Raw genomic sequence first — 16,532 nt, 5'->3', positions numbered from 1 at the left:
AAAAACAATTTATATAACTAAATAAATATTAAATATTTAAAATTTTGCAATTTCTCTAAAAATTTTACTTTCTATATACACATATACAGAAAACAAATATCTGTATATTTTTAAAATTGTCCAAAATATTATATAGAAATTATTATAATTATAACTTTAAAATTTGATAAAATAAATAGTTCGATAATATTGATTTATATATGTTCACACAGAATAAAAATTTTTGAAATATACATTGTTCATAAGCATTTCAAAAAATTTTATGCAAACAAGGTAATTTAATGAAAACAACATCTCAATATGCACACATGTGCATGTATTTATGAACCATCAGTAACAAACTTCATTTCATCTAGAAGATAAAGAGAAATGGACTCGGAAAAAATAATTAAAAATTAGTTAATTCTAGGTGGAGGTGGTGGTTGTGGTCTGCGAAAATAAATAATTAAACTAAGCATGCCTGTAAGTAGTCCAATGAGATATAAATCCCAATTTTGACCTAAAAGCTGATCCCATTTATTTAAATGATCAGTAAGACTAAATTCTTGTAGATAATCCAATCCAAAAAGAAATGAAAGCTTAATTAGTGCCAATGCTACAGGAATTCTTGCATCTGGACTAGCTTCAGCTGCTAGATCATAGCATCGTTTTGCTAGATGTCGATCCTTTGCCAAACCCAAGCCACGTTCATGCATATATCCTAAGTTAAACATTGCTTGAGCATTGTGTTGTTGGTCAGAAGCTGATCGATAATGGCTAGCTGCAGCCTCATAGTCAACTTTTGTTCCTCGTCCATAGTAATGAGCATCTCCTAATTTGACCTATCATTATAAATTTCTTATAAGTAAAAATACATTTAATACAACTTTATTAATTTATTAAAATTTTGTTATTAAAATAACTTTTTAAAATTATTTCTGAAATTTTTGTATTGAAATTGTATTGAAATTTTTAAAAAATAAAAATAAAAAAATAAATATCACGAAATAAACTTATTTTTCATATAAATATATATATAATTATAACATATAATTTTTAGTGATTTTATTATAAATATATGCTAATAAATATGATATACAAGTAATAAAGGATTAATATTTAGGCTGTGTAATACACTTTGATGCATAATGAAATATTTCATCTATTACAAAATGTCGAAAACAATACGATTATTTATGATTATTTAAAATTATATTTATAATAACAAAAAAAAAATTTTGATTGCATTTATATACTCAAAAAAATATTAAATTTAAAAATATTTATGACTATCAAAAAATTAATAAGAAAACAATGCTAAATTTAAAATTTTTTATTTTTTGAAGAATGAGTATAGAAATATATGAAAATGAATAGAATAAATAAAATTTTAAATAAATAATGGGATTAAGTAGAAAAAAAGAATACAAACATATGACAATATATAAATATTAAAAAAAAGATTTAAAAAATTTTAAAATATATACAAATATAATTAAATTATTTAATTAAATAATTATTAATACTATATAATTTTCGAAGTTCTGGAATAATTATATCTTATTTTATTCAAATATATAGCAAATAATAAAAAATAATAATAAATAATAATAAAATAATAATTGAATAATAAAAGAACAAACAAAGTATTAAAAAATTTATTTTATAATTGAATTATTTGTATAATGAATTCATTAATTTATAATAAATAGAAAAGTGTTAAAAGCAATAAAATGAAATTTAATAATCATAATGATAATGTATAATTACATAAATACTTATAATTAAAATATTTTTCATATATTTTTTTCAAAAATATGAATAAAATAAAATTCATTGATAAATTGATATTCATTTATATTTATGTAATAATCAATAAAATTTATTATTTTTTAACAATATATGTCTAGTAATCAATTTTTATTAAACATCATGACAAATGAAGTGTTATTGTTGCTTCATGGACAGTTAGCCATTTTTTTATATTCTCTTTTTATAATAGTATATAATAAGTATTATATCTAAAATGTGTCTTTAAAGCAACAGTTCGTGAACAGACATCCTTACATTTATTGTATTATTACAGACATTTATAAAAATCATTTATAATAATTAATAAATACCTGAGCAGCAGAATATCCTTGAGCAGCAGCTCTAGCCCATAGAGCAAGTGCTCTAACCAATCCTTCTTCTTCTGATAGTATTGTAGTCTCTCCTTTATCCAGTATAAATGCAGCATTACTCTGTGCTACCTCATAACCCATTTCTGCAAGGAGAGCATAATTGATGAAAGCTTCATTTATTCTACCCTCTCTATAATCTGTATGAGCAATCATTAATTGGTCACTCCATTTGCCTCTTTCAGCAACATTTTTCAAAAGTTCAACAGCAGCTGGACAACTACGCATCATGCCTGTACCAGTAGCATGCATTTGTGCCAAGTTATAGAATGCCAAAACATGACCAGATTGGCTAGCCAAACTAAAATACTTGTTGGCTAATTTATAATCACGTCTTACTCCTGTGCCACCTATTAAACAATTGAACTATTAAAATAAATTTATTGTATATTAATATCACATAATATTATTAAAATATTATCAAAATATTATTTTAAATTCAAGAATTATTTTTCTTTTATTTGTATTTTTCTTCACCTATTCATTTAAAATCATTATAACTTTTGAATATTATATATTCAAAATTGATTAAAAAATATTTTCTAAAATAAAAAATACTCTAATAAAAGATGTTATTTTAATAAAAAAATTTAAAAAATTAAAATTCTTAATGAGCAAGATTTGTTTTAAGAAAAGTATATAGATTATACATATAGATTATATTTAAAATAAGTACTTAATATTTAAAATAAGTACTTAAGTACATCAAATTCTATTAATCTCAATATTTTATTAAAAGGCAAAAAATAAAAATACACATGTGTGCATATGCACATAAAAGATATTAACAAACATTGTTGATATATCAATATATTATAAATTAAAATAAAAAAATTTACATAAACATTTAAAATTTTAAAAATGGTGAAAATATAAAGTAACAATATAATAATAATAATAATAATAAAACATGAATAGAAAATAGCATATAAAAAGAATAGATTTATTATGATATTTTTTTTTTATAAATTAAATAATGATATGAAATATTTGGTGAAATATTTACTTATTTTGACTTTCAATTTTCTAAATATTTATGTTTATTATTATATATAACAATTTTATTATCCAAGAATAATTTGATAATAAAATAGATTAAAAAATTAAAAAATAAATTAAAAACTTTGAATGGATAAAAAATACATATAATAATAAAATAATAGTGAAAAATATAAGGAAATATTTTAAATTATCATATTAATATAGATCCATATAAAATCAGTATAATCCATAAATTTTTTAGCATTGTAATTTTTTAGCAATGTTAATATAAATATATTTATATATAATTAAAAAATAAAAAAATACGAATTTGTAAAATTAATTTCTTAAAACTCACTAAAATACATATTGCCAAGTTGAAGTTGTCCATCAACCCATCCTTGTTCTGCAGCTTGACTAAAATACTGAAGAGCTTTCGCTGTATCTCTTTCAACTCCTCTTCCATAAAGATACATAAGTCCTAAACCACTTTGTCCAACAGGATTTCCAAGTTCTGCAGCTTTTTTAAAATACTTGTATGCTGTTTCATTATCTTGTTTTACTATGTCACTGCCTTCTAAATAAATCTATAAAAAAATAAATTAAGTATAATATAATTAAGCAATTTTAATATTAACATTAATTTAATATTAATTTCCATATATAATAAGTATAATATGTATAATATATAATATATATATAACATGTATAATATATTTAATACAATAATACTAAAATAATAAGTTATTATTCAATATATATATAAAAGAGAAATTTAATTCAAGAAAATATCTTAAAAATATCTTAAAAATAAATCTCAAAAAAATTTAATATTTATTACTTTTCCTAAAAAAGCCATAGCAAGAGGATTTCCAGCATCAGCAGCATGTTGAAAATATTGTAATGCTCTTTCATGATCTAATGGTACACCTCTTCCACCTTGATAATGTAATTGTCCTAATCCCACTTGAGCTTGTATGTCTCCTTTTTTTGCTAATAATTGGTAATATTCTATTAAATCTTGGTCAAAGATTCCTGAGCTATATGCAGGATTTTCTTGTTCATCTAGAAGTCTAACTCTCTGAACAACTGGACCTCCACTAAGAGAAACTTCTTCTGCAACTTTGTTGGCTACTTTACGATAAAAATCTAAAGCTCTTTCACATGAAGCTGGAGTTGTAACTCCTGCCCAGTGCCGGTAACCTAAAGCCATTTGTGCACGAGTATCTCCACCAAGAGCTGCTGCTGTGTAATGAAGCAATGCTTTTGCTTGTGAAGCTTGTATTCCACCTAAACCAGTTGCATATAAAAAGCCGATACCCTACAAACAATATATTATCAATATAATATCATGAATATTTTATTAATTTATAAACTATATTTTATTAAAAAGTTAAACAATAAAAATAATGATTCATAATAATAAAAACAATAATTTACAAACCATATGAGCAGATGGTAAACCAGTTTCAATAAGTTCTTTAAATATCTCATAAGCTGCTGGAATATCTTGACCAGAAGCTGAACCAGATTGAGTTCCTAATAATTGAGCCCATGCTATCATAGACCAAGCTTCACGATGCCCAAGAATTGCTGCAGATGTTAATAATTTATAAGCTTCTTCCTTATTTGTGCGTGTAGCATTTAAGAGACTTTGTGCCTTCTTAAATATCAGCTCCGCTGAAAATTAAAAAAAATTTATTTTATTTAAAATGCAAAAATTAAGTCATTTTATACTTTTTATATATTTTATATATTTAATATACTTATGCCTAATAATATGAACTATTGAATAGTATTATATATTTTTACTAATTCAAATTATATATATTATAATTAATTGATTCAACAAAAGCTATTTTGTTATGCTTATGCTTATATATTAAATGTGTTGTAATATCTACTTATAATATCTACTAGGTTTGTAAAATTTCTCATCCAAAGTTTTTAATAACTTGTATTTTCTTTTCCAAAAAGATATGGATAATATATGAATAATATATTTGAAAAAACCCATAAAAAAATTTAGTATATTGAAAAATATAATCTAAAATAATTAAAAAGATTCTAAGATTTACGGTATAATTTTTATTAAGATATAAAAACAAAAAAAAAAAACTAAATATTAATTAAATTTGCAAACACATGTTCTAACACATATTATCTAAAAGTTGATTTACAAAGAATAAAAATACTAATTCTATTTCTCAAAAATAATAATTGTTATTACAAAGTAAATCTATCTAAGAACATTTATAATACTGAAATTTATTTATGAATATTTATGAATATTTTTTAATTGAAATAAAAATAAAAATAAAAAGAGTAAATAATTATTTTAAATAAATTAAAAAATATATTTATTTGAAATACAAATATTTGCAAATAAAACTTCTTTAAAACTTTATTTGAGAAATAAATTATTTTCAAACTATTATTTATTAATTTTTTATTTATTTATTTCAAATAATAATAGAAAATTAAAGTTAATAATGATAACAATATATAAGTAAAATATATAAATAAATATTAATAAATAAATAATAAAATTTTTTATATGTAATAGATTCTTATATGTAATAGATTAAGAAGTGCATAAATTAAAAATAAAAAGAAATATATTTAGACAAAAAAAAAACTTGCTTTATAGAATAAAAATTCTATTAAAAAAAATTCATTATAAAAAATATTTTTATATTTTTACAATCAAATATCTAAATAGCAAATGAAATATAAATATTAAAATAATTTATCTTATTAATTTATCTTATATTATTATACAACTGAAATTATTATTAATTTCATAATTATAATTCATAATTATAATCATAATTATAATTTTATAATAATAATTCACAATAAAATTAAATTTAATTCTAATTTAAATTAAGCTAATCTTAAACTTATTCTAATAACAAATTTTAACTCAATATAAATTAATTACAAACAATTTAATAAATTTTAATTTAAATACCTTCTTGTTGTTCTGGAGTAAGTGATTCCTGGGTTTCTTCATTAAATGCTTCAAGTTGCTCTTCATCATTCCATACTTCACTATCTTCTTCTTCAATTCTTAAATTATTATTTGGTAAATCTATATTTTTAGTTTGAGCTATCATTGCTTTCATCCAAACGTTTTTCATTACTGGATTTTCATCTTTTGTTTTTGGTTCATTTTCTGATTCATCTTTTTGTTTTGTGATTTTATCATTGAGATGATATGGTTCAGAGGCTGGTACAATCTTCAGAATTGTATCATGTAAAGCTTTTAATTCTTGCAAATGTTCAAATGCATTTTCTTCTAAACTAACATCTTCTTCTGTTTCTTCTTCAGAAGTTTCAGATTGTTTTTTGGAAATGACTGATTCCGAAGTAACAGACATTATCAGTAAAAGTAAAATTAACTCTTTTCGTAACTTCATTTTTCAATTTATATTTTGATTGTACTTTTTGTAATCAGCTGATCTTGGTAAATAAAAAAAAATAATTATTTCTTTAAAATCATAATATTTTAATTAATCAATTAAATTATTATATAAATTATTATTATATAGTTTGTAATATAAGAATTAAAAAGAAAACAAATCTTATATTTCATTTTATAATTTTATATATATATATCTTTATATTTATATATATATATATATATATGTGTGTATATATAAATAATAAATAGAAAGAAAAATAAATAAAAAAAAAAAGTAAAAAAAACAAAAATAGAAAGAAGTATAAAGTAAAAATTACTAAACTATTCTCTATATTCTCTAAAAAAAATAATCCAAATATTAAATAGTATTGAAGAGAACATAATCTAATATCAGTTTTTCTATAAAAGAGTATCTAAAGCTCATATGAAAGTGACACATATTTTTTCTAGTTGAATTATAATTATAATATTCCAAACAATATAATTTATTATTTCTTAAAAAAAATATTAAACTATATTGTAAACCATTGTAAAAAACCATTGTAAAAAAGTCATTGATTTAGGACATTATTCATTGATTAATACTTTAATTTCAATATTGCAAAGTTAGTAACATCAATATTTTTTTGAAATTTTGATGATTTAATAATAATTATTCACATTTTCCAAGAATTACAATTTACAATTTACAATATTAATATATCTATTAAAAAATATTGCACATTTTATTGAACATAAAATCTAATTAATTAATTACATTGGATTATTATTACATTTAGATTTAGCTTAAAAGATTTAATTTAATTTCAAATTATTATTACTTTATATAATACATACATATTCATACTATTATTATTTTATATTATTATTAAAATAATATATCTCCTAAACTAATGATTTTTCTAAAAAAAAAGGATTATATTTTTATTTATTTATTTAATTAATTCAATTAATTATTATTTAATTAATTAATTTTTGTATTATTTATAATTAATTTATAATTAATACTTATTTATAATTATTTAATTTATTTTAATTAATTATATTTTTATTTTAATTATTAATTAATTAATATGAAAAAATGATCTTATTTAAAAAGATATATTCATATGAAATATTTAATAAAGTTTTACATATTTACAAAAAAATTTAAATTATATTATGTTTCATTTGAAACAATTCATTTCATTTTCTTTATCTATAAAAATTACAATTACAATTAATTGTTTATGTATTTAAATTAAAATTATTTATAAATTAATATCTAACACAAATTTGACTTGTTAATAATTTAATAAATAAGCTGAAATCAATACTTTTTTATATCAATTTTTGTTTGTTTTAATTTTTAGAAAATCAATTTTCTAAAAATATCCATGAATTCATTAATATTCTAGGTATGTACAAATAAAATACTGTTGTAACTATAAACATATTCATATTTTCATAATTTTTATAAAAATGAAATAAATTTTGAAAAAATATTATATCTTTTCATAATGTAATAATGTAAAATGAAAAATCAAAAAAAGTTATTTTCTTTGTAAATCTGAAAAAAGAAAAAAATATTCTTTTAAATTTTTATTTTAAATTATTAATATAAATAAATTCAATATGTAATTTTAATATTTTTATATTTATTTAATCAATTTTTACTTTTAATTATTTGTGATCAAGAATTGCCAAGAATATTAATATTAATTATATTAGTTAGACTTTCTTTTATTATTTTTGTTCAAATTTGTGTTCTTTAACTTTTGAAATTGTTATTAATTTTTGGTTTCTTCTGATCATAAACTTTTTTTATCAGAATATAAAATATAAGTTTTTAATAGTGTTGAAATTAAAATTTAAAACTAACTATGATAATAAATCAATTTTATAAATCGATTTTTCAAATCACATTTTTATTAGATCAATAAAAATTTTCCTGCTAAAAAAGTAATTCTCCCAATTCTTCATTCTTATATCTTAATATTAATCTTAACATTAAAAACCTAATTTTATATTTTGATAAAAACAATTATAATACAACAATTATAATAGAAGTCAAAAAAAAAAAAGTTCAAAGAAGCTAAAAATTAATAATATTGCAAAAATTAAAAAATCTATTTGAAAAAAAAACAAAAGAAAGTCTAAATAGTATAATTAATGACATTCTTAATAACTTGTCACAAATAATCAAAAATAAAAAACAATATTATTACTATATTAAATTATATATTATTTAGTTTATACTATTTTAAAAAGTCTAAAATACAATTTTAAAAGAACTTTTTTTTTCAGATTTACAAATATTAATGAGGATAAAAATATTTTTGATCTTCATTTCCTCATTTTTCTTATGTATCATATTTTAGAAGAGAATAGAAGACTTCTAATTTTTGTTTCATTCTTGTAAAAATTATAAAAATATAAATATAATTATATTATATAAATATTATATAAATACATAATTATTTTTCTTTTTTCAATAATTATAATATAATAACTGATATATTCAAATATGAAATAAATAGTTAAATATTAATATATTTCATTTTTAACTAATTTTTAATTTATTTGTTCCTTTATAAAGTATACTTCAAAATATTAAGGTATTTAAAATTTATAAAAGATGATTAATAAGAAATAATTAATATTTATTATTTATTATTTCATTATTTCAGTATTTTTAAATTATATATTTAAATTATATATTTTTTATTAACATATAATACATGACCAAATTTAATTATATGATAATTAAATCATTAATAAATTATTTTTAATAAAAGAAATATATATAATAAAAATGTTTGGATAATAATTTTTATTTTAAATCTATTACTATTGCTTTATAACTATAAAATAAAATTTTTATTCTATATATATATTATGGTAAATATAAAAATTAATTTTAAAAATACCTCATTCTTAATACATAATAATATTTAATATAAAAGATTTTATATTTATGTTATAACATTATAACATTTATTGTATTGTAACATTTTTTTGTATTTTTTATATTTTTTGTATTATAACCTAAATTTCAACGAATATTACGAATATATGTAAAAAAAAAAATAAATTATGTCGAAATAATTATTTTAAATTCTTACTTTTAATTTGAACAATTTGATAAAGATATTCTTGAATTCATTTTAAAAAATCGGTCTGAAGAATACGACTTTTCGTGACATAAAGATAAAGTTACGTCATTGAAACGCGACAACGCACATCTTCGGTTATCGCACAAATTAATATTTATGAGTACTTTAAAAATATTTTTTCATATTAAATAAGTAATGCTTTATAATTATATAATCATTGACCTCAAAAATATATTATTTAACAATTCCTACTCAGCTGTTTAACAACTCCTTTAAAAAATTTTGCGTATTATTACATTGCTTGTGTATTAAATAACTGAAGTTAGCTCCAAATTGTATAAATATTAGTTATTTCAGAGATTAAATAGATAATAATTTAAAACTAAAAAACTTGTATATTTGATGATATATAACAATTTATCATTTATCAAATATATATATATATATATATATGTATATATATATATATATATTTATTTATTCCAACAATAACATAACCTGCAAATAAACATGATTTAATATTAAAAATTTAATAAACTATAACGTATAACATAATAACTATAACATTTAATTATTTATATTTACTATATAATTAAAAAAATGAAAAAAAAATTATATATTTCATTAAGCTAAAATTAATATAAATATTATTGTTAATAATTATTATTTTTAATTAATAAACAACTATCATAATTTCTTTTTTCGAAATAAATATATATTTTATTACATTATTATATACATAATTATACACTATACATTATACATTAATTATTATGTACATAATAAATTAATAAATCTTGTAAATCATAAAAGATAAAAAAATTAAAAAATATGAAATATAAAATTAATATTTAATATTTAAACAGAGTTAATGTATTAATTTATTATCAGTATTATTGATATATTTATTTAAAAAAACATGATTAAAAGAAACTTTTGGATATTTTTTTTTCAAATTTATATAAAAAAAATGTTTAATTGAAAATATGTAACTTTATACATTCTAAGAAATTTAATTACCTAAATGATGCTTTGATGCTTTTGCTAGATTCCTTTTGATCAAAATGAATTTTCCATAATAAACACTATTTATATAAATAAATTTATCAAGATTTATGTATATTACACATTTAAAATTATGAAACAATTTAAATAATAAAATTATATAAATATAATAGAATTATTCATAATTATTCATAATTATTATATTAATATTGTATATTAATTTTAATATTAATGATATTAATATTATAAGTGAATAATATTTATACTATAAAATTTAATTTTTGGAATGACTATATAACAATATTATAAAGTTTAACATAATGACTGAATTTTGTAACGGAATGATACAATATTTGATAGCAAATTGTTAAAATTTGATATAATATAGTTTAATTGTAATAATATTCACACAAATAGTTATAGTAAATATTTACAAATCTATATTTATTATTAATTTTTTTTTATATTTATTTATATAAGTGTATTTTATTTTTTAAGTATACTATATTCATAAAAAAAATACAAAAATGGTGGATTTACACGGGAAGGATAAAGGAAATATTTCATTACCAGCAAAATTACAATCATACGAAAATGATGATGAAAAAAAACCAACGATTATTAATATGCAAAAAACTTTTTATACTATTAAAATCGCAGACATTGAATCTAGAATAAATAGGTAAAATAAATAAAATGAAATTTTTTTATTATTCATAAATAAATTTTGTATTTTGTTATTTAGTTTTATGTTTAATATTAACATAAAAAAAATATAAATTTTTTAAAAACATTAAAAATCATAATATTAAAGTTAATATTTAGGTTAGATGAAAGAAATGAAGAATTACTAGAGGAAATCGAAACTACAAATGAACTTTCAGCTACAATAGATACAGAAACAATTGAAGAAATTACAAGTTTAAACAAACAATTTTTAACACAAAATAGTTTGGTAGAAAGTTTAAAAAATAAAATCAATACTATAGAAAATGATCGAATAGAAAATCAACGATTACATGAAGAGAAAAAAGAATTATTTAATCAAAATTATAAAAAAACGAAATTTGAATTAATTTCTCAAGCCAAAGTTCTAAGTAACTTAAAAAGTTTTCATTATGTTATTCTTTTGTTGTATTTTATCATTTATTTATTTCATTTTTTGATTTTTTATATTGTCAAACTATCATTATAAAAAAAATTTTTTTCAGATGCGGAAATCAATGTTTTGCAAGATTTTAAAAGAGTACAAAATATATTACAAGAAAAACTTGAAGAGAATGAGGAACAAATGGTAAAAAATGAAAAGAAAGTAAAAGAAACTATAGAAATTGTTAATCGAAAAATTGAATTTGATAAAGAAATGTATAAAAATTTTATTCAATTTATATATTATCAAAAATTGATTTTATTTATTTTATCATGAATTAAGAAAATAAAAGAAAAAAAGTAATTATGCATTATAAAGAAAGTAGTTTTGATCATCTTGATTTTAATGTAGTATATATAATCAGGATATCATTTTGTAAATTTTTCGTAATTTAATTAGCAATCTGATTTTTGAAATATTTCTAAATGGTAATTATTATCATATTAAATATATATATGCATGTGAAATAATGTTTATCAATCAATATTTAAATTTATCTATTTCTACAAATATATTACAGTGATTGGTATTCAAAATGTATAATAAATGAAAATTGTAATGATAAAAATTGTTTTATATTTTATTTTTATATTCCTAATATTAACTGATATGATATTAATTTATTTGTTATATACAAATTTGTTGTATACATTTGAGTAACAATCACCATAAATACATATATAAATATAAATAATCAAGATAATATCCTTAATAATATCAAAATTAAGATGATTAAAGCTACTTTTTTTATAATGTATGATTATTGAAAAAAATTCTTATAAAAAATGATTTATAAAAATTTCTTCAATTTAGGCTTAAAAATGAAATGTACGATTGTCTTCTTGATTTGGCAGCACAATTTCAAATGCAAGTTAATAAACATATAAATTTACCAAATCAAAGATTGATGAGAGAAAATATTATGTTGAAACATGAATTACTACAAATTTCTGAGAATATTTCATCAAAAATGGATACTGAACTTTATTTAAAGTAATAGTTAAATTTTATCATTTTACAATGAATATGTAATTTAAAATATTTTCTTTTTTTATATATTTGCTATATTTGAAATATTTTTTATTAATAATCAATTTATAGAAGCAATTTATTAAATGATATTAAACATATTTATTATTTAGCAAATTTTTTATTTATTAATTAGTAATAATAGCTTATTAATTAGTAATTAGTAATAATAATTTTATTAATTAATAATAATATAATATTATATAATATTAACAGTATATTTTTTTCGTTTATTCATAAAAATTATTTGTTTTTTTTGTTTAATCAAAAAAAATTAGCAAATGATTATATTTCCCATTTTATATCTATAACTATATATTATTTTTTTGTATTACATTATATTATATTTTATATTACATTATATTATATTTCTTAGATTTTATTATATTTCTTATTAAAAATCAAATTCTATCTACATAGATAGAATTTCAATATAATTTAATATATAAATTTCTTATAATTCAATTAATTTATAGATGTTTATATCTCTTTCTTCTTGTTTATGCTTTTATTGTGTAGAAACTCACAAATTAATTATAAAGAAAAATTGGATACACAATCTATGTTTATAAAAGATAATATAAAAATTTCAAAAATACAAGATATAATATTAGAATATATAAAAAAAAAATTAGAAAATGCAAAAAAAAACTTATCACATATTTCTATTCCTGAGGATGCAAAACAAAGAGAATACATGATATTGATAGAAAAAACTATTTATGAGCAATGCAATATTCATTTTCGTCTCGCAACATTAAAAACAATACTTCATAAAATAAGATTGAAAATTAATCTTGCAAAACATTTTTTGAAATTAATAGAATCCAAAATAAGAGCAGTTTTTGAAACTATTTATGATTTAAAGTATAATGCAACATGTTTACTAAAAGTAGTATATTTTTTAATAATTTAATTCTTATTTAATTTTTAAAATTTTATTTTAAAAATTTTAAAAATTTTAAATATCTAAATAATATTAAGAATTTACATATTTATTTTAATTATATCAAATATTAATTTCATACATTAATTAATTTAAATTGTATATTTTAGTATCCTTATAGTCGTTGGGATTTAATAACAATGAGTTGTATTGAAGTGTTTCTGTTTTTGAGGGATATACTTATTAAAGGACAAATCAAATTTGAAAATTATGTTGTTGAGTCGTAAGTAATAGTAAAGTAGTAATGAAATTTTCGTAAATATTCATTAAACAAAATAATTATTAACTATTAATTTATTATTAATTAAATGATTATTTAGCGATTGTACTTTGTTTCTTTTTAATATATTTATTAATATATTTATATTTTTAAATTTTTTATTATATATATGTTAATTAAGTAAAATTATTTTTAAAAATAGTTTATTTTTATTTCTCTAATCTAAATTATCAAAAATTGATAAATTGATTTTTCAATCATAAATTTTATAGCATTAGGATATATAAAAACCAAAATATATAATAATATAAAGCATTTAAGAATATATTTTTATAAAAAATTATTTTATATTTTTAATCTTTTTTAAAATAATTGAAAAATTATTTTGTATATGTAAATATATCTAAATATATATATATGTATAAAATTATTTTTTATATGTATCTATATAATATATATATTTATATAAAGTTATTAAAATATTAAAGTTATTTATTAAATTAACATATAAATAAATTAAGGACGGAATCTATACCTGACAAATTAGAATCTACTTCAAATATAAAAGAAAATTCAAATATAGAAGATATTAATTTAATAATGTTTATAACAAAAGAATCCTTAAGTAAAGAAATTTTAAATAAAGTAAATAAATATTTTTATTAAATTAATATAATTAAATATAATTTTTTAAATTTTATATTTTATATACTAATGATTTATAATTATTAGACAAAAAAAATTGAAAATTTGGATGAGAAGAAAGAAACATTGATTGAAAATAGCGAAATTAATGAAACTATTTCCGAACAATTTGTTGAAACTATTTCCGAAGATAATATTGATTTTAATTTAGAAAATAATTACGAATTATCTAAAGATGACGAAGATGAATCGATATTTGATATTGCTGGAGAATAAAATCTGATATTACAAATATTTTTTATTGTTAAATGTTTTATCAAATAATTTTTTAAAAATATTATATATAAAATTATTAATAAATTAATAAATTAAATTATTAATAATTAATAAATTTAAAAAATATACTTATATTTATAAATTAAGTAATATAAAATTTTTCACATATTTTAGCCATTATATTTTTAAGAAGTATATAAATATTTTTATTTTTTAACAAAATTATAATTTTTTATTTTTCATGTAAATTAAAAATAATTCATTTGTTATTGATATATTGTTACTATAATAATAGTCATTATATTCAATATTTGTTTATAATTTCATAACAAAACATTTATAAAAAAAACTTTATATAATATTTTCTTTTTATTTTCATTTATAGATTGTATTCATTTAATTTAATATGAGAAATAAAAAACTTTGTTATATATATAAATAAATATATATATATTATATATATTATATGTAAATATAATAAGTTATATAAAAAGTATCTTATTAATATTTTATTAATATTAATAAAATAATTAATATTATATTAAAAATTATATAAAAATGCTATTTATTTATTATATATATTAATCTAAAATTATATATTACTGTAATTATTAATTATTTTTTATTTATTTATATAATTTATGTATAATGATACAAAATATACAATGATACAAAATGTCTCATTTAAATAACTTGAATATTTGTTTAAATATATACATATTTTCTAATAATAAAAAAAAAAGTTTGCTTAAGAAATATCTGATTAAGATTATAAATTAAGATTAATATAAATTTTAATTAATATTTATAATTTTTATTTAATTATGAAAAAATATTTTTCACCATATTAATATAAATTTATATATTTGCATTAATATATATATATATCAATAACACAAATTGTATATTCAATAAAAAAAGTAATAAAAAGTATATAATTAAGATTTATTATTTCAAAACATTTAAATTCATAAAGTTATTATCAATATTTAAAAAGTCTATACAAATTTAAAATTTAAAATTTCTATATTTTATATAAATATATGAATATATGCATATAATATTTATATATATACTAATTTAATTAATTTATTAAGTATATAAAATATTATATATATTTTATTATATTTTTACTATATTTTATTTTGTATATAATTAAACTTATAATTTCATAATATTTTATGTAACTTATGTATATATTATATTTATATTATATTGTATAAATTATATTATATAATTTAATTCTTTTAATATAGTCAAACAGAAATCTGTCTTCTTATAACTATCATAAAATTTTATATTTATAACTTTAAATTAGAAAAAATTAACAATAGATATTTCTTATCAAAAACTATATAACTTAAATTTGTTTATCAATAGATTTTCAATTGAATTAGAATTTTAGAAATTTTCAATTAATTTTGTAACTAAATTAAAACATTATAATTTTTTATTTAATTAATTAATTAATATATATTATAGTTTATTACTTAATATTTTTTTAATATATATATATTTTTTATTTTAATTAATAAATAATTATAATTTATTATTAAAAATTCTCATTTAAAGTTTTAATAACCATTATTTTTGTACTTA

The 16,532-nt window shown here is 16.9% G+C and overlaps 2 protein-coding genes across 7 annotated transcripts; one reads left to right on the top strand and one right to left on the bottom strand.

Annotated features, from left to right (window-relative positions):
• Positions 1-295: 295 nt before the first annotated feature.
• Positions 296-10,824, bottom strand: LOC108001950 (protein sel-1 homolog 1). Of its 4 annotated transcripts, none has more exons than XM_062079785.1 (7): positions 10,683-10,824; positions 6,115-6,605; positions 4,585-4,820; positions 3,982-4,461; positions 3,499-3,727; positions 2,103-2,509; positions 296-821 (listed from the first exon to the last, which is right to left on the bottom strand). In XM_062079785.1, exons 2-7 carry the CDS (start codon positions 6,560-6,562, stop codon positions 396-398), a joined length of 2,226 nt encoding a protein of 741 aa, XP_061935769.1. In that variant the 5' UTR covers positions 6,563-6,605; positions 10,683-10,824; the 3' UTR covers positions 296-395. The 4 variants fall into 4 exon arrangements, with proteins under 4 accessions (XP_061935769.1, XP_061935768.1, XP_061935766.1 ...); XM_062079784.1 differs by having other exon boundaries at positions 6,115-6,600; positions 10,683-10,822; XM_062079782.1 differs by lacking the exon at positions 10,683-10,824 and adding an exon at positions 9,672-10,098.
• A 130-nt stretch (positions 10,825-10,954) lies between these two features.
• On the top strand, positions 10,955-15,868 carry LOC108001953 (nuclease SbcCD subunit C). 3 transcript variants are annotated; one of them, XM_062079786.1, is made up of 8 exons: positions 11,195-11,349; positions 11,493-11,764; positions 11,879-12,032; positions 12,631-12,810; positions 13,366-13,738; positions 13,903-14,015; positions 14,534-14,657; positions 14,745-15,868. In XM_062079786.1, the coding sequence occupies exons 1-8, from the start codon at positions 11,195-11,197 to the stop codon at positions 14,931-14,933; spliced, it is 1,560 nt and encodes a 519-aa protein (XP_061935770.1). In that variant the 3' UTR covers positions 14,934-15,868. The 3 variants fall into 3 exon arrangements, 1 of the variants encoding a protein (XP_061935770.1); XR_009831224.1 differs by adding an exon at positions 10,955-11,089 and having other exon boundaries at positions 11,166-11,349; positions 11,482-11,764; positions 11,879-12,116; positions 12,631-15,868; XR_009831223.1 differs by lacking the exon at positions 11,493-11,764 and adding an exon at positions 10,955-11,089 and having other exon boundaries at positions 11,166-11,349; positions 11,879-12,116; positions 12,631-15,868.
• Positions 15,869-16,532: the final 664 nt, after the last annotated feature.

Source organism: Apis cerana, linkage group LG9, assembly GCF_029169275.1.
Source record: "Apis cerana isolate GH-2021 linkage group LG9, AcerK_1.0, whole genome shotgun sequence".
NCBI classification, from domain to species: Eukaryota; Metazoa; Arthropoda; class Insecta; order Hymenoptera; family Apidae; genus Apis; species Apis cerana.
Note: the sequence above shows the minus strand (reverse complement) of the source record. Positions and strands in the feature narration are given on the sequence as shown.

Coding starts and splice junctions, on each gene's coding strand:
- LOC108001950 (XM_062079785.1), bottom strand. CDS start 6,562: ATGAAGTTACGAAAAGAGTTAATTTTACTTTTACTGATAATGTCTGTT. Junction 3,728..3,981: donor CTATGGCTTTTTTAGGAAAA/GTAATAAATATT, acceptor ATTTTTTTATAG/ATTTATTTAGAAGGCAGTGA. Junction 2,510..3,498: donor ACTTGGCAATATGTATTTTA/GTGAGTTTTAAG, acceptor ATTGTTTAATAG/GTGGCACAGGAGTAAGACGT.
- LOC108001953 (XM_062079786.1), top strand. CDS start 11,195: ATGGTGGATTTACACGGGAAGGATAAAGGAAATATTTCATTACCAGCA. Junction 14,016..14,533: donor GAAAATTATGTTGTTGAGTC/GTAAGTAATAGT, acceptor AAATAAATTAAG/GACGGAATCTATACCTGACA. Junction 14,658..14,744: donor GTAAAGAAATTTTAAATAAA/GTAAATAAATAT, acceptor TATAATTATTAG/ACAAAAAAAATTGAAAATTT.